The sequence below is a fragment of the Chlamydotis macqueenii genome, chromosome 13 (assembly GCF_036417535.1).
Source record: "Chlamydotis macqueenii isolate bChlMac1 chromosome 13, bChlMac1.mat, whole genome shotgun sequence".
Lineage (NCBI taxonomy): Eukaryota > Metazoa > Chordata > Aves > Otidiformes > Otididae > Chlamydotis > Chlamydotis macqueenii.
The window spans coordinates 132,193-147,666 of NC_141568.1; the positions used below are offsets into that span (position 1 = coordinate 132,193).

The 15,474-nt window shown below is 44.0% G+C and overlaps 2 protein-coding genes across 4 annotated transcripts; one reads left to right on the plus strand and one right to left on the minus strand.

Annotated features, from left to right (window-relative positions):
• Positions 1 to 9: 9 nt before the first annotated feature.
• Positions 10 to 9,378, minus strand: KARS1 (lysyl-tRNA synthetase 1). Of its 2 annotated transcripts, none has more exons than XM_086758002.1 (14): positions 9,220 to 9,378; positions 7,121 to 7,271; positions 6,708 to 6,873; positions 6,203 to 6,296; positions 5,903 to 6,089; positions 5,618 to 5,743; positions 4,465 to 4,584; positions 4,061 to 4,223; positions 3,788 to 3,961; positions 2,957 to 3,042; positions 2,219 to 2,304; positions 1,748 to 1,874; positions 462 to 605; positions 10 to 141 (listed from the first exon to the last, which is right to left on the minus strand). In XM_086758002.1, exons 1-14 carry the CDS (start codon positions 9,279 to 9,281, stop codon positions 55 to 57), a joined length of 1,773 nt encoding a protein of 590 aa, XP_086614128.1. In that variant the 5' UTR covers positions 9,282 to 9,378; the 3' UTR covers positions 10 to 54. The 2 variants fall into 2 exon arrangements, with proteins under 2 accessions (XP_086614128.1, XP_086614127.1); XM_086758001.1 differs by lacking the exon at positions 9,220 to 9,378 and adding an exon at positions 8,999 to 9,189.
• TERF2IP (TERF2 interacting protein) lies at positions 9,339 to 12,290 on the plus strand. Of its 2 annotated transcripts, XM_086758003.1 has the most exons (3): positions 9,339 to 9,837; positions 9,961 to 10,037; positions 10,658 to 12,290. In XM_086758003.1, exons 1-3 carry the CDS (start codon positions 9,339 to 9,341, stop codon positions 11,099 to 11,101), a joined length of 1,020 nt encoding a protein of 339 aa, XP_086614129.1. In that variant the 3' UTR covers positions 11,102 to 12,290. The 2 variants fall into 2 exon arrangements, with proteins under 2 accessions (XP_086614129.1, XP_010126350.2); XM_010128048.2 differs by having other exon boundaries at positions 9,339 to 10,037.
• The last annotated feature ends 3,184 nt before the right edge of the window (positions 12,291 to 15,474 follow it).

Consider the following 15,474-nt stretch of genomic DNA (forward strand, 5'->3'; position numbering starts at 1 on the left):
ACAGAGGCCGGCGGCAGAGGGCGCTGCGTTTATTGGCGGTCCGTGCCGCTCCGTTCACACAGAGGTGCCTTCGGCAGGCTGCTCGGGCTGCGCCTCCTTCTTGTTGTCCTCGGGCTTCATGGCAGGGAAGAGAAGCACCTCCTGCGAAGAGAGACCCGTCAGCGGGCGCCAGCGCCGCGCCCCCGGCCTGGGCAGCGACACCCCGCGGGCCAGTCTCGCGAGAGCGGCCGTCGGCCCGGCTGCCCAGCGCCGCAGGCAGCGGTAGTTGCGTGCAGCGCGGTGGGGGCGGGGGCTCGCCCTGCACGGATTGCTAAGGAAGTGCCACAAAGGAGAGCTTTTCTGAGGTGAAGTTCTTCGCAGCGCTGTTCTTTGTTTTGTTAGAGAGATGGCCTGCTTTGCAGAATTTCATTCCCTGTTCTCTGACAAAACAAGCAGTAGGCACTGCCATTTCTAACGTTTACCTTGATGTTATTGGAATCTGTAAGGAACATGGTGAAGCGATCAATTCCCATGCCCCAGCCAGCTGTAGGAGGAAGGCCATACTCCAGCGCAGTGCAGAAGTTTTCATCAATAAACATGGCTTCATCATCACCTGCAGCTTTTGCCTAAATGAGAAAATTAACAGTAAAAGGTGGGCTATACAGAGCTAGACAGTACCACTTCGGCTAACCCCCTACCAAAAAAGAGGAATGTTGGTATTTTTAGGAGCCATATAACTGATGAAACCAAAGCCCTGTAACAGCTGCACAAGTAACAGATGAAGGAGTCTCAGTACCTGGAGAGCTGCAGAGCTCTCCTGTACAGGTGCTTCCAAAATAGCTCTAGGGTCAATTCCTTTCTGATCTGCAGCAAACGTACAACAGACCAAAAGGTGAAAGAAATCTGTAATATTATTCATTCTGACCAAACTTTTGTAAATTTACTGTCGAGTAAGTTAGTTAACACAAGGCTATTCTCCTGGTTTTGATAATTGTTTGATTCTCTCAGGCACTGTGAAGCCATTAGAAAAGGTAGGAAGAACAGGAACTCCGTTTCTGCAGACTGCATCATCTGACCTCAGTGATGCGTGGGCACACATGCATTCATGGATGTGTATACCTAATCAGCAACAAAACTAGTTTCAGTCACTCCTTTCTGAGGCATATGTATGGAAACCTAGTACTGTAAATTTGCAGGCCTAATAATTTCCAGTCTGCAGCTCTACTCTGTAAGCCAATTTAAAATAACAACAACTCAGTTCAGGAAATCAGGCTATTTCTTACACACCATCCAAACTCTTACTGGACACGAAAATTTAATTAAGAACCTAGAAGTAGAATGTTGTATGACTACATAAATGTTTAACTGAGGAAAAGTAACTTTCAGCCTCAGCAAGACAGAGAAAATGCTTTGCAGATTCGCTTTTCTTCCAGATTAGTACTTCAGATAGAATAGAAGGGAAGGTATTTGTCTCTCTCTGTTTGGAATCGTTCCGGGATCGTTTACGGTTTTCTTTTCTTTTTCCGATTCTCTCCTCGGTCCCCTGGGAAGGGTGATTGAGAAGCTGTGTGGTACTCGATTGCTGACTGTAGCTAAACTGCAACAATATTCCAAACAAAGTCACACTACTAAAAAACTAATCAGCACCAGTGTTTGGACTTGTACCCTTTTCAGCAATAGGGACTGATGACAGATTTGGAATAGACATAGGAAATATTATTTGCTTGCGTGCCTGTATCATTGATTCACTATCAGCAAGACACCATACCTTGGCCTGATCCTCAAAAAGCTGCCGCTGCCGGAACGGATCGTTAAGTTCTGTGTATGCATTGCACACTTCCTTCTTCATTACAAAGAGTTCAAAGCGTTCAGTTAGTCCCGGATGAGAGCGATGCCTATGAGAAGACAAAACAACCACATCTTAAAGTAAACATCTTACAGAAGCAAAGAGCACAGGGCGATTGCCCACACTTAGCAATAACAGCTGTCAAAAGTTCAAACTACTAAGCATCAGCACACCTCTTCCCTGCGTGATGGATTCACAGCTCAGGAACCAATGTCTATCTTGGTTGGTGTCAGAATTCACAAACTAGTATACAACATCAAAATCTCTGTTTTCACATATGACTTGGTTTTTTTCCCTTTTTTTTTTCCCCCTCTTCTTTTTTTTTTCTTTTTAATAAAGTAGGAGTTAGGGGGTTTAAGAGAGTTACACACTGACTGTGGGTCATACTCTTACCACTTGGCTAGAGGACTCATGATCTGTGGGTGGTCACAGATGAATGTAGGGTTGATACATGTGACTTCCAGGAATTCACCAACTAACTGGGAAAACAAAAGCAAAACAATGATGTAGAGCATAATATCACTTTCCTGGCACTGCCTTCCCCAAACATCCTACTTCCCTTTCTTCACTACTGAAAAACTGAAAAGCTTCCCAACTAATAATTCCTGATCATGGTAATGTCTTCATTAACAGAGTGTGTCCCCGAGTTAGATAAGAAAAATGACGTAGCAAAAACTGTATTTAAAAAAAACCAACATAATTCAACTTGAACATTACAACAAAGACCAATAGGAAAAGCAGCAGAAAAACAGCTATCAGGCAGTATTTCGGGTACAAAGGAAAAGACTTAATACAGTCAGCAGAACAACCATACAGTAAGACTACCAGTTTGTAAGGTACAAATGCACAGATCTCACAGACGAAACTGACGTAAGATAAAGCAGATCTGCTTTAAGCACAAGAGACCAGTTATCGAACTAAAATACTCTAGCATTCACATTAAGTAGGCATCAGCAAACTAAAGTTTGGTGTAGCCAACAAAAAAATATTTTGATACAGCAAGTTTTCTCACAGAAACAGCTGAAGTGCATTTCAGCATGTTTTCCCAGATGCAGCTAAACTTTTGCTTTGAAAATACTTCTGTTGATACAGATGGATCTTCAAAAGATATCTGAAAACACCTTTACTTACTCTGTCAAGAAGCCTGGCTGTTGTCCTGGGAGGTGGACACTCAACATTTCTCTCTGCACAAAGGTCATCAAAGAACCTGCGAGTTTCTGAAATTGTTGTAGACAAAAATCAGAAAAGCCACCCAGGCAACCGCGTTTTTTTCTTTCTGCATCCTTCAACATGACTTAGAGCAATTTATAAGATCTTAATAGTATACATAATGGAAAACATAAGCTTAAATGTCAATCTAAAAAAATAGTGTTTGTTCTTAATCAGTTTACACTAAAATGTAAGTTATTTCATATTTCAGAAACTTGACAACAGTTAAGCACAACCCCACATGACTGCTGGACATTATTATTGGGGGGGGAAGGGGGGAAAATAAATAAATAAATAAATAAATCACTAAACAGCGTATGAACTTATTTTCTTACGACTCTAGATTCCAGGAATAAAATAGCACATATGCATGTTTCGAAGAAAGCCTCAAATAATCCTACTCCTAACCTATGATCACAGGCATGGAGACTCAGCTGCACAAAAGACAGAAGAAATAAAAAGCTGCATCTTTTCAACAGATCAAGAACTCCCCAGATCACGCCTCTTGAGTATACAGAATCACATACACTCAACAAAGTAAGAGGCAAAACAGTCAGATCCTGCCAAAGACTGCAAGGCACAAAGGTTTCTTTCTGGACTCTTAGGTAACACACAAAACCAGAGAAAAGCAATCCCATGTGTTAGTACCACCTCAAAAAAAAGCAGCTGACAGACTGCAGGCTGAGAACTCAAGACTTTTTGCCCGCTTTCTGTTAAGGAAGAATTACAGGACATTCACACTCAGCATCTAACCTTCAGTTTCGAAACACTCAGCTGATGGAAATTTCACTCCTAGGACCTTTTCCAGCTCATACACCATGCTAATTCGCCGGAAGGGAGGGGTAAAATCTATCTCATAGGCCTGTCCATCTTGACCATCTGGATGATAAGCGATTTTGTAACCTCCAGTAATATGTTTCACCATCCCTACAAAAGGAACCTGAAGTTTAGAAAAAGAGTATGCCACATAATATGCAATTCTTCTGGAGATTCTTACTCTTCTTGAATTGATATTGCATACGTCACCTGAAAGCAACTTCTCTGTAATTTCCATCAAGTCATAGTAGTCTGCATAAGCCATATAGAATTCACAAGTTGTGAATTCAGGATTGTGAGTCAGATCAATTCCTTCATTCCGGAACTGACGTCCAATTTCATATACTCTGTCCATGCCTCCAACCACCAGCATCTAAACAAAAGGAATTTCTAGTAAACACACTAACTTTTTCAAAGTAACTAAAGAAAGTTCAAACACAAACAACTGCAACATGACCTTATGAATCTCATTCAAGATACATTTTGCTTCCTCCAATCCAATGAGTCCATCTTTCTTCAAGAATATTCCTCATTTTAGCTAGATTTCCTTTTTTAGAATAAGATCACAACAGTCTGGGGAATATAGGCTTGGCCATGAAGGTCTTGTATTTTACCTTATGGTAAAGCTCTGGAGCAATTCTCATATATAAATTCATATCCAGTTCATTGTGGTACGTGATAAAAGGTTTTGCCACAGCTCCACCTGGAATTATGTTCATCATAGGAGTTTCAATCTGTAAAATAGTAAAAACAACAACAACAAAAAATTGAACAGCGGCATAAGTATTTGCAGGCTCCTACCTCAGTGCCCTGCTTTTGTCTTAATCTGTTTCCAAAGCAGAGCTCTCAAGCAAACCAACCACAGCTAGCTTTGATGAAAAATCTCCGTATTTCATTTATTGTTTGACATTCCAGTGTATGCAAACAATTCTGAACTGAAGAGGCCTGCTGGAGGAATGAAGTGACACTACCCTGTGCCATATGGAGTAGTGGTATGATTGAGCACTGTCTGATTGATGCATCTCCAGACGGCACTCTATTGTATACTAGGTCATTCCCTGACTTGTCTGCCTTTTATTCCCAGCATTCTCACCAAGCCTAAGTAACTTACTCCATTATTCCAACACATGAAGACAAAACTTCATATAAATTGAGAAGGAGTCTTACTGTCCTTTTTGAGTAAGTTATCAGAACAGTAAAATGTACATCAAAGACAGACATTAAAACCACTACATATACAACAGCGATGACACAGCACAGGATTTCCACTCTTTTCAAAAACCTCCCACTGGCAGCATTTGGAGATTCAGTTGATGAAAACGTATAAATAAAGTTCTAATCTTTTTGCTAACTGTAAAGTACAACCAAAATCTGGATACAACAGAGAGTAGAGCTAGTATTAATTTTCTCATATGCTACTCCGCAATCAATCTTAAGATAAAGCCGATTTTACTCACATGAAGTAAAACCTGCATTTACCTCCAGAAGTAAAACACTGAAATAAGAAAAGACAGCAGTAGCTTGAAGTACCACCTTGATAAAAGTTTTGTGAGTCATAACCTCACCAACTGAGGAATAGTCTCAACTTTAAAAAGAGAGGAAAAGAATGGCTCCCATTACATTAAACTGATAAAACACACTGTGCTGAGATAATTATTCTCACTTCTGTACACATTTTGTATGCAAGCCTGAATATAAAGCATCCTTGAAGCTAAGAAGCTCTAAAGACATTCAGTATGCAGAGAGAAATAAACACTGAAGCCTTACCTCTAGGAAGCCCAACTCATCTAGAAAGCTCCGAATATATGTAACGATCTTTGCACGGGTTATAAATTTCTGCCTCACATAATCATTAAGAATTAAATCCAAGTATCTCTGACGATATCTAGTTTCCTGAAAAGAACAAGATAGGCAAAATGTGCTGCCAAAGGAAAAAATACCAAAACAACACTAATGTTCCTTTGTTGACCGATACTATCAGCAGATATAAAAAGTCATCCGTTCAGGCCTATCTACCAAATTGCCTCCAAGAGTGACAGGTGTGACAAGTACCTTATCTTTGAGACCAAAGTGAAGATGAGGCAACATGTGCAGACATGGAGACAGCAGAGTTATTTCATAAGGAATAATACTCAGTTCCCCTTTCTTTGTTTTCCCAGGATTCCCCTCTAAACCAATAATGTCCCCACGACGCAGCTTGTTGTTAATACGGAAATACTCTTCCTCAGATTTGTAGAGCCTGTAATTACAAAACCAACATAAGGAGATGAAGGAATAGAATGCCCAAATACGCATCTCTAGGCCCCAGAACGTAATTCAGTTTAGAATGCTACTGGGAATATCTCCACTTACCTGGAATTTGCCATGACCTGCAACTTGACTCCTTCGCCACGCAGATCATAGAAAATCAGCTTCCCTCCAGAGGCACGCTTTGCATGGATTCGACCTAAATGTCAAAAATACCTAGGACATCAGGAAGAGTCCCTAACAAAAAGGATATGGGGCAAAAGCCACAGTATTATCACTTGGACAAAGGATCGTCAGCTCTGAGCTGATCACCAACTGTGAAAGAGAAGCAGTTAAGTCTCAAAATCAGTGTCAGTGCACAAAAAAAACATATGAACTGTGGGTCCTGGAGCCCATACCACAATCTGATCTTGTAGTTGTAAGGGATGTCACACGGGTTCACTCAGTCTGAAAGGACGCGTCCTGAATAGTCTAATGCTGCTACAGACTTCATGACCCAGGAACAGAGGATCAGCAAAATTCAAAAGAGACCACCCCAACACTAAAAGCAGCTAAGACTTGCCTTAGCAAAGCAACAGACCATCTTTCTGTATCCCAGATAAGCCTTTACCTGCCACTCTCACTGTAATGTCCACCAGGTGATCTCCTGGCTGCAGGTGACTGTACTTCTCTATAAAATCTGAGAGAGATAAGTCTACATGGAACTTGTGGGGATAGGGATCTTCGTTGGTGCCCTTCAGCTGCTGGACTGCATGGCTACGAATCTTGTAGTATTGCTGTCACCAGATACAAACAAAACCAAATGATTGTGTTACAAACGGAAAATATTTTACAGGTTGTAAATTAAAACACAGCTGCTCTTACATAGGAATATGTAGGTCTCTCCCCTACAGGGAGAGAAAGATCTCTCCCTTTTTTTATTAAAGGGGAACCATACAGTTCCCCTTTAATAAAAAAAAAATCAAATGTAAATCAATAATATTTATTCTAAGAACAGTAATAAGCATGAGGCCAGACACTCACATTTGGATCCAAGCTTTCCTCATCAGCACCAATGTTACTCTCAGAGTCAGATGTCAAGGAAGGCTTATTTGAATGCTTTTCACTTTGCTCTTTCTGCTTTGCCTCTTTTTCAGCTATTTTTCTCTCAGCCTTCAAACGTCTCTTCAGCTCACTGCAAAAGAGAAAGAAACCAGATGCAGCAGGTACTCTGATACTTCTACAGGGAAACATCCATCAGGATTCCGCCAAAAGCTTATCGTAGAGACAGCTTTTCTGTTGATGTGTGTGTATTTTAATTAGAATTCTTAAATACGTAATTCGCAGAGGCGAGGGGTGGAATGTCGTGGTTTTGTTAGTAAGGGGGGGCCTAAGGTGGTAGCTTCTGTAGGAAACTGCTAGAAGTCGCTCCCCTTTGTTCAGTGGACTCGGCCGGGCCTAGGGCGGACCTGCTGCTGGCCAAGGCCGAGCCGATTGGTAGCAGAATGTCCCGTGATAACGCCTCTGCGATAACGTATTTAAGAATGGGAAAACAGAAAAAAAAGGAGGAGAGAAGATGTGAAGAAGCTGAGCGGGGGCAGAGGCGCAGAGGGGGAGGCACAGGCCTCATGGGCCTTGCAGGCCTCACCCTCTGGCCTCTCGCCAGGCAGCCGATTGGGCCCGACTCGGTCCAGCCCAGCTGCAAGAAGTGGAAAGGAGATGAGAAGGAAGTGAATAAGATGTAAAAAAAGATCCTGAGAGACATCTACCAGCCTGTTGTGAGGAACGGCTGCAGACGCCAGGGTCAGTTCAGAAGGAGGGGGAGGAGTAATGCGGCTCCTGGCCAAGATTCCCCTGCAGCCTGTGGTGACGACCATGGTGGAGCAGGTTGTCCCCCTGCAGCCCATGGAGGTCCACAGAGGAGCAGAGATCCACTTGGAGCCCGTGAAGGACCCCGTACCGGGGGAGGTGGATGCCTGAAGGCAGCTGTGGCCCGTGGAGGGCCCGCTGGGACAGCTGTTCTGAAGGGACTGCACCCGTGGAAGAGATGACCCATGCCGGAGCAGTTCCACAAAGGACTGTGGCGTAGGGGTGGGATCCCACAATGGAGCAGGGGAGGAATGCGAGGAGTTCTTCCCCCAACCATGAACCATGAAACAGCGGCATGAAACAACATATGATGAACTGACTGCAACCCCCATTCCCTCTTCTCCCCTGTGCCGCTCGGGAGGGGAAGGTGGTAGAGATAATGTTAAGCTTGGGAAGAGGGAGGGGTGGATGGAGGTTATCTTGTTCCCTGTCTCATTCTCCTGCTGTTTGTAGTAATAAATGAATAGTTTTCCTCAAGTTGAGTCTGTTTTGCCCGTGACGGTAACTTTAAGGATTTCTCCCCGTCCTTATCTCAAACCTTGAGCTGTTTTTTCTTATATCATCTCCTCCTATTCTCTCGGAGGGTGGGGGGAGCGAGAGACAGACTGCGTAGTCTGGTCCTGATCAGGGCTGAACTACAACACCGTCATTTCTCTTACTCTGCCCAAAAGTCAAGATAATCCTTAAGCATGTTTATGCATTTTCTTCTTTGAATTCTTTTAGTTCATCTTTTATGAGAGACAAATACTCAGAGAAAGTTAAAACTAAATTAAACATTACATAAACAGTCCTTGAGAATGCGTGCCAAGGAACTTCTGCAGGCCATTTTACACATAAGAGCCCAGCAACCCCACGTAGCATGTACGTGAAATAAGGCAAACTCTCCACCGAAAAAAAAAGTCAGGCTCTACTTCGGGTTCCCGAAGCTGCCTTCGCGGCGGGGACTGGCCCCACAGGGCCCACATGCGCCGCGGCTCTTCCCGCCGCTACCGACCCCGCCGCCCGAGACTTCATGAGGAAAGAGGCGGGCCCAGCAGACCGCAAAGCACCGACCTGCTTTGGTCATGAAGTGCCTGGCGCCATCGGAGCGCGGGCGCGGCCCTCCAGGCCCAGCTGCGGAGCCGCGCAGCGCCGGGGCTCAGCATGGCGCGCTCCGACGGATCACCTGGAGGAGGCACGCACTGGGTCAGCCAGACATTCGCCTCGCCTCGCCTCGCCTCGCCTCCCCAGCCCGGCGCAGCGCGGCCTGGCTCCACCTGCCCGCCCACTCTCACTTTTTGCTGAGGTGCGACTCGCTCTCCGCCGCCTCGGAGATCCGCTCTGCTGCAGCCGCCATCTCGCCTGCTCCAGTCGGCTCTTCCGGCACTCCCGCGCCTGCGCAGCCGGCGCGGCGATGGCGGAACGCGGGGGCGCGGCGGTGGCGCGCTCGCGGTCGCTGTTTTTGTGGGACGACGGAAGCCCGATGCGCTTCTACGTGCGGCCCGGGCTGGCCAAGCTGCGCTTGGCGCCCCTGCTGCTGGCGGGCGGCGGGCGGCTGTGCCGCGTGCAGGAGCCGGGAGCCGTGCTGCTGGCGCAGCCCGGCGAGGCGGCGCCCGGCGGGGCCGTCTCCACCGAGTACGTGACGGAGTGCGTGGAGCGCAACCAGCGGCTGCCGCTGGAGCCCTTCCGGCTGCCCGCCGCGCCGCCCGCGCCGCCCGCAGCGTCGCCGCGCGGCCGCCTCGCCTTCACAGAGGCGGAGGACGCGGCGCTGCTGCGGGCGGTGCGCGGGCGGGGCGGGGCGCCGGCGAGCGGCCGGGCGCTCTGGAAGGAGCTGGAGCGGGCCGGCCTGACGCGGCACAGCTGGCAGGCCATGCGCGACCGCTACCTGCGGCACCTGCGGCCGCTGCTCGGGGGTGAGCTGGGGGCAGCCGGCGGGGCTGGGCGGCGGAGGGGAGGTTGGTGGGCGGGGGGACGGGGGCGACCGTGTTCCCGGGCCCCGCTGCGGCCCGGCAGTCGATGCGCGTGTGTTCCCGCAGAGCCCCAACGGACGGAGGAGCCTGCACAAAGCACGGGTCTTTTCGAGGCAGCAAATCGGGAGTTTGAGAGCACGGAGGTAAGCGTCCGGAGCCAGCACGGGGAGCAGCATTGCTGTTGCAGCTCCTTCAGCGCGCCACAGCGCTCCGGAGAGCGAGCTGCTCGGAATGGCCCTTCCTGGCTGTCACAAAATGGCACAAGTAACTCATAATTAACTTCTTAAATGACTTCGTACCATGACGTGCCTTCTGCTATGACTCAGTGGGAGCTTCTTGTGAGCTGTGAACTACGCGGTTTATGATGAACGGTGCCTTGCTGCAGCTTATTTTCTTAGTTTGATTCCCTGCCGAATTTAACTTGAAGAAATCAATGTGTCAGTGTTGTCACATTAAAAGCTTTATTGGCAAATGGAAGTCATCCTTTCACCTCGGGCATAAAATGTTCCTGCTATTGCATTAACATTTGCCTTTTATGCTTAGTTTGTTCAAGTTCTCCCTTATATTTCATGCTTTTCTGTGATCTTTTATATCCTCGTTAACATGGCTTCACATCAGTCACTGAATTTTACGATGCCTAGTAATTTCTGCGTTTTTTTATATACTCTAGAGTCACAGTGGAAAGTGGTTGGGTAGCAGTGAAAAAAGAAGCTTGCCAGAAAATACCATGTCTAATTGATGACTCCACTTCTCTTACTTTTAGTCAGGAAGTGACACTTCAGACATTTCAGAGGAACTTTCTACACAAGATGGAGAGGGAAAGTCCCCAGGAGAAACAGCACCTGGTTTGAAAACTGGACCAAAGGACTCTGCTCTCCCTGACACCCAATTACAAAGGGAAGACAGACCAACAAGTACTTGCTCTTCTTCCAGTGTGGTGGGAGAAGTAGTAAAAACTATGCAGCATTTCATGGAGAAGTTCAGCATGGACCTGTTCACTGTTACACAAGCTTTTCTGAAAAACACTGGTGAAGTGGAGACTACTTTCTACTTTCTGCAGACAGGGCAGCGCTTGGATGGGTACCCTGTGTGGAGCAGAGAGGATGATTTGGAATTGCAAAAAGATGATGAATGTGTCAGAAATAAATTGATAGCAAAATTTGGAGCTGAAAATGTAGCAAAGCGGGTGGCATTTAGGAAAAGTTAAATCAGTCACTCCCCTCTTTTGCTATCTAGGACTGTGGCAGGAGCTTTAAAAAGTCATTTCAGAAATGCGAATGTGACAGAAAATTTGATACATTCTGAAGTTTCAGAAATGCTTTAATTTTTTTTTAATAAAAGGCCTATTTTGTATTTGATTTTTACTTGTAATACTGAGTACACTAAACATCTAAAAGCAGAAAATGGAGAGGTTCTCTACAGTATCAAGTTTTCACTGAAAATTTGCTTTTAATTGTGTATCTACTATATTACCAACTGGCAGTCCTACCTTTACATTGCTGCATGCAAAGGATTTTGAATAGGGTTGGCACCAAAATCTGATAGAATCACGTTAAGTGCTCTAACCTGTAATACATTATTAGTGCTCAATAGCAGCCTGCTCTCTGTCGTCTGTCTTACTTGAGACTGTTACAGATGATCATTTAATAACCTCCTCTTCCAGTTGTTGTCATTACCTTTTTCTTTTGTTAATGAACAGCAGCAGTCATTTGGAAACTATAACAATGAGAATGTAACTGTTTAAAAAGAGGGATCAAGAAGATTCATGCCAGAAGATGAGGCACTTGGTCTTATAAATGAATGCTGAGATATTTCCGAGTGGCCAAGTGCACTGGGAATGGCCAAAAAAGGTCACTGTGACGTTATAATATTCAATCTCATGTTACAGAGATCTGTCAGTTAAAACCTCAGGCAGGTAAGACAGTCATCTCAGTTTTTATTACCACTTCCAGCATGTATTCTCCAGTGCTAATATTGCAAGGTTTGTTTAATAACATTAACTGTATCATCTCGCGGCATGATTTCAAAACCAATGAATATCTCTGCCACAGCTTGCATCTCTACAGATTAAAGAGTCCCAGCTTCTTTAATCCAGGCAAAGAAACACTTGTACCAGACCATATAGTCTAGTTGGGAAAAGTAGACCAGCTTGTAGGGCCACATGCAATAGTTCAAGCAGGAGATAGAAGTTAAGAAAGAGTGCCAAGAGTTTAGTTGTCTATCACCTAAGTCGTGTTTGAGAGAGAGAAAACCACTGTTAGTATACTGTCACAATCTGAAGAACTCACTACTTTGAGCCTGAAATCGTGCTCTGGTCACTATTTTAATATTATTTGAAGTCAGTCCTGTAAATCAAATTCATTCTTTTGGTGAAATAAAATGGGCTCATAAAAGCACAGTTTGTTTGGTGTTTTTCTGTAGAATTATATTTTGGAGTTTTTGCTTATTGTACTGTGGCACTCAAAAAATTAAGATGAATTAGCAAACTGCTGATTTTAAGCCAAATTCAAATTATATTGAAAGCCAAGATAACTTGATATAATGAGACTGCTACATCAGAAAACTGCTGTCCTGAAATACCAGCTGATTATTTGGGGAGTTAACCAATGTAACCAAATAAATGCCAAAATTCTGTTTTCGACTATGCGGTATTTCACTGGCCAGGTCAGTCCTGCTGAAAAAGTGAAACTTATTTGGTACATGCATGCTGCTCAGACTGATTATTTAAGACTTCTGTGTAAGGCCAGACAAGCCCTTAAAGAGAGAGTGCAAGACAACATCGCAATTAAAGTAGTAAGATTTTTTAAAGTTTAGAAACTTTAGCAGCTGGATTTGAAATCCAAGGACTGCCAATGACCGGGTTCATGAACAGAAGACCCTTCGCCTCCTGCAGCCAAAAACTCCCGTTCTAGCTTGGGTGGCGTACACATCTCAGCAGCACCATAACCTCACAGTTCAATCAATGGTCATCTTCTTTAACCAAAACTGCTCTAGAATTCAAAGTCAGAGGTAGCACACATTAAATGGCTGCAATATAAAAAGATCAGGTGTGAGGCTTATTACATCTTATAATTCTGTGACACTTATTTTTAAGAGTGAGTATGTCTTTTTCAGGGCAATTCGTCAGACACAGAATGTCAAAGTTCAGAGTCCGCATACAGTGCTTTTACCTTTGCAGAACCAAACACATTGTCTACCTCTTGAGAACCTTTATGTATGCACTTGGTGCACGCAGTAGGGTAGGAACTAAGACACAAACAGCACAGCTTACTCAAGGTTGCCCTCTTTCATCTGTTCTCAAAGGCACTGCTGATCCACATTTTTCCTTGTGCAGGCACATGGGTCTAGATCTCTTCAGTCCACTTTCCCATTAATGACCTGGAGATGTCACTGTATCATATGGTTGTGTTTCAGAAGGCCCTGTCTTCTCCCACGACAAAAATCCTTGTTTTCTCGGCTTTGTCTTACCAAAGATACAGTTACATTCTAATATGCTGGAGACAGTTTGACTTTCCACGTTCAAATTCAGTCCCTGTACTATTGGGGAGCGTCAGGAACTCCCTTTTTGCAGCTCAAAGTAGTATACAAGTTTCTTCTTTGTATTATTGCCTGGAACAGCAGTATTTGTAAAAACCTGGAAGAGTGAGCAGAGTGGCAAAGTACATGCCAGAACTTTGAGCTAAAGACAATTCCAGAGGCAGAAATACAGTGTCTGCAAACTATTATCTGGAATTTGAGTATTTCCCATTTGCTTCCTTTTAGAGTTAGCCAGCACTCATCAAAATCGATGAATTCTGGCCTTTCTTAATTAAAGTTACCAGTGAAGAACTGATTGCACACACCAGGCTGAAGAGCAACAGACAGGAATACTAGAGTCAGTTTTAAAATATCCCTTTGATTGCTGACTTCTCCTCTTTACACTTCATAGGTATAAGAACAGTTTATGCTTCTGAACTTGCACAACATAAACCTGACTTTTGTTTCTAAACAGATTTCCACGATCCTTCTTTAATGCATATGCCAAAGGATGCAGCCATAGTTTTAAGCGTCATGCTCACCATCTTGAAAGTCTGAGAGTTTTTTGTTGTTTTCTTCCTCTTCCAAAAAGAATTTTAAGTCATCTTTGCTTGCATTAAGACAACTTTAAATTTTCACGTGTGGCTTTGGTGCTTCCAGGGAAGAAAAAAAAAAAGAAAAAATCTTACCAATTGCTGACTTGAAGAAACATAGCTAAAGGAGTGTAGTTAAGATACATTGAAATCAACAACCCTGCTTTTTCTTTTATCAAGCTTAGGAAGCAGAAGTTATTTTCAAAAAAGTACATTAAGAAAATGCATCATATACTATTTTTATGTCATTTGATTAGTGGCTGACTGAAAACGCTATGAAGGATTTTGTCCAGCTAAACATTTGATACACAGAATTGATTAAGTCCACTGAAAACAAGTATTCATTAAAAAAAAAAAAAAAACACAACAAAAAAAAAAAAACACTTATGCTACTCAAGCTGACATTGGTTAATGTAGAGACATAATTAGCAATGTTTGCTCAGAAACAGGCTTCTTGGCACTTAAGGTAGGAAGCTCTTTACTATGACTTCAGTAAGAAGAAGCTTCTGAGACTCCATGCTTTCAGCTGATTATGTTAAGGTCCATTTTGAAGTGACTTTAAAAGAAATACAGCAGCTGTATGCTTCTCTGGCACAGTATGAGCCTTACTTCTCTATGCCAGCCTGCCTGCTCTAAGTTTGCATAAAAACTGTGTAAAGGAAGATACCGTGCTTTCAGGGGACTTACTACCATGATGCCGGTGCTGCCTGCTCAGCATGGATTCTGTCATTCAACAAGAGGATTCCTAGTAGTAAAACTAGGATTTCCATAACGTACAACATCCCACCCTTTGCAGGGATTTACCTCCGGGAATATAGATACCCACAGTGCTATGGCAGTAGGTAATCTGTAAATGTCACTAAAGCCTAACTGTTGGATACAACTTCTGATGTTTTATCTTTATGAGTTTAGCTTCAAACCTTACACAATACAAGACTGAGAGCTGCCTCTTCTGAATTGTGTCTGTATTATTGCAGTTTTACAGATGATGAAATGGAAATTCAGACTCTGAAAAGCACCTGAAGTCTTTCCAACCACTAAGAATAAGCTTTGTTTTAAACAATAGGAGTCATACTTAGAGGAACTCTATCTTAGTGGTCTCCAGAAAGAAACCATGTCCCCGAGGCGCAAACATCCTGTAATCATCCATAGCTGCTTTAAAAATGTTTTTAGTCTTGGTGATCAGGGCTGATTGCTTCATCCAAAAGAAAAGCATGACTGAAAGTGAAATTTGGATAGTGACTGACTTTGTGCTGAAGGAATCACCAGCAGGAGAAATTCAGCTTGTATGGCATACAGGCTTAGTAGTGTATCTGAGTAATTCAGTGTGCACGGCCCTGTTTAGTGGTAAGAGATGTCTGAGTACAATTTCAAAGGGCTTCTTCAGAAACACTGCCATCTAGTCCTGCACCCAGAAACCAGGGAAACTCTGCTAACTAGATAACGAGCTGAGGTCTGCCTTTACCTACCC

Coding starts and splice junctions, on each gene's coding strand:
- TERF2IP (XM_010128048.2), top strand. CDS start 9,339: ATGGCGGAACGCGGGGGCGCGGCGGTGGCGCGCTCGCGGTCGCTGTTT. Junction 10,038..10,657: donor GGGAGTTTGAGAGCACGGAG/GTAAGCGTCCGG, acceptor TCTTACTTTTAG/TCAGGAAGTGACACTTCAGA.
- KARS1 (XM_086758001.1), bottom strand. CDS start 9,090: ATGCTGAGCCCCGGCGCTGCGCGGCTCCGCAGCTGGGCCTGGAGGGCC. Junction 5,744..5,902: donor ACTTTGGTCTCAAAGATAAG/GTACTTGTCACA, acceptor TGTTCTTTTCAG/GAAACTAGATATCGTCAGAG. Junction 142..461: donor CAGATTCCAATAACATCAAG/GTAAACGTTAGA, acceptor CTCTCTTCGCAG/GAGGTGCTTCTCTTCCCTGC.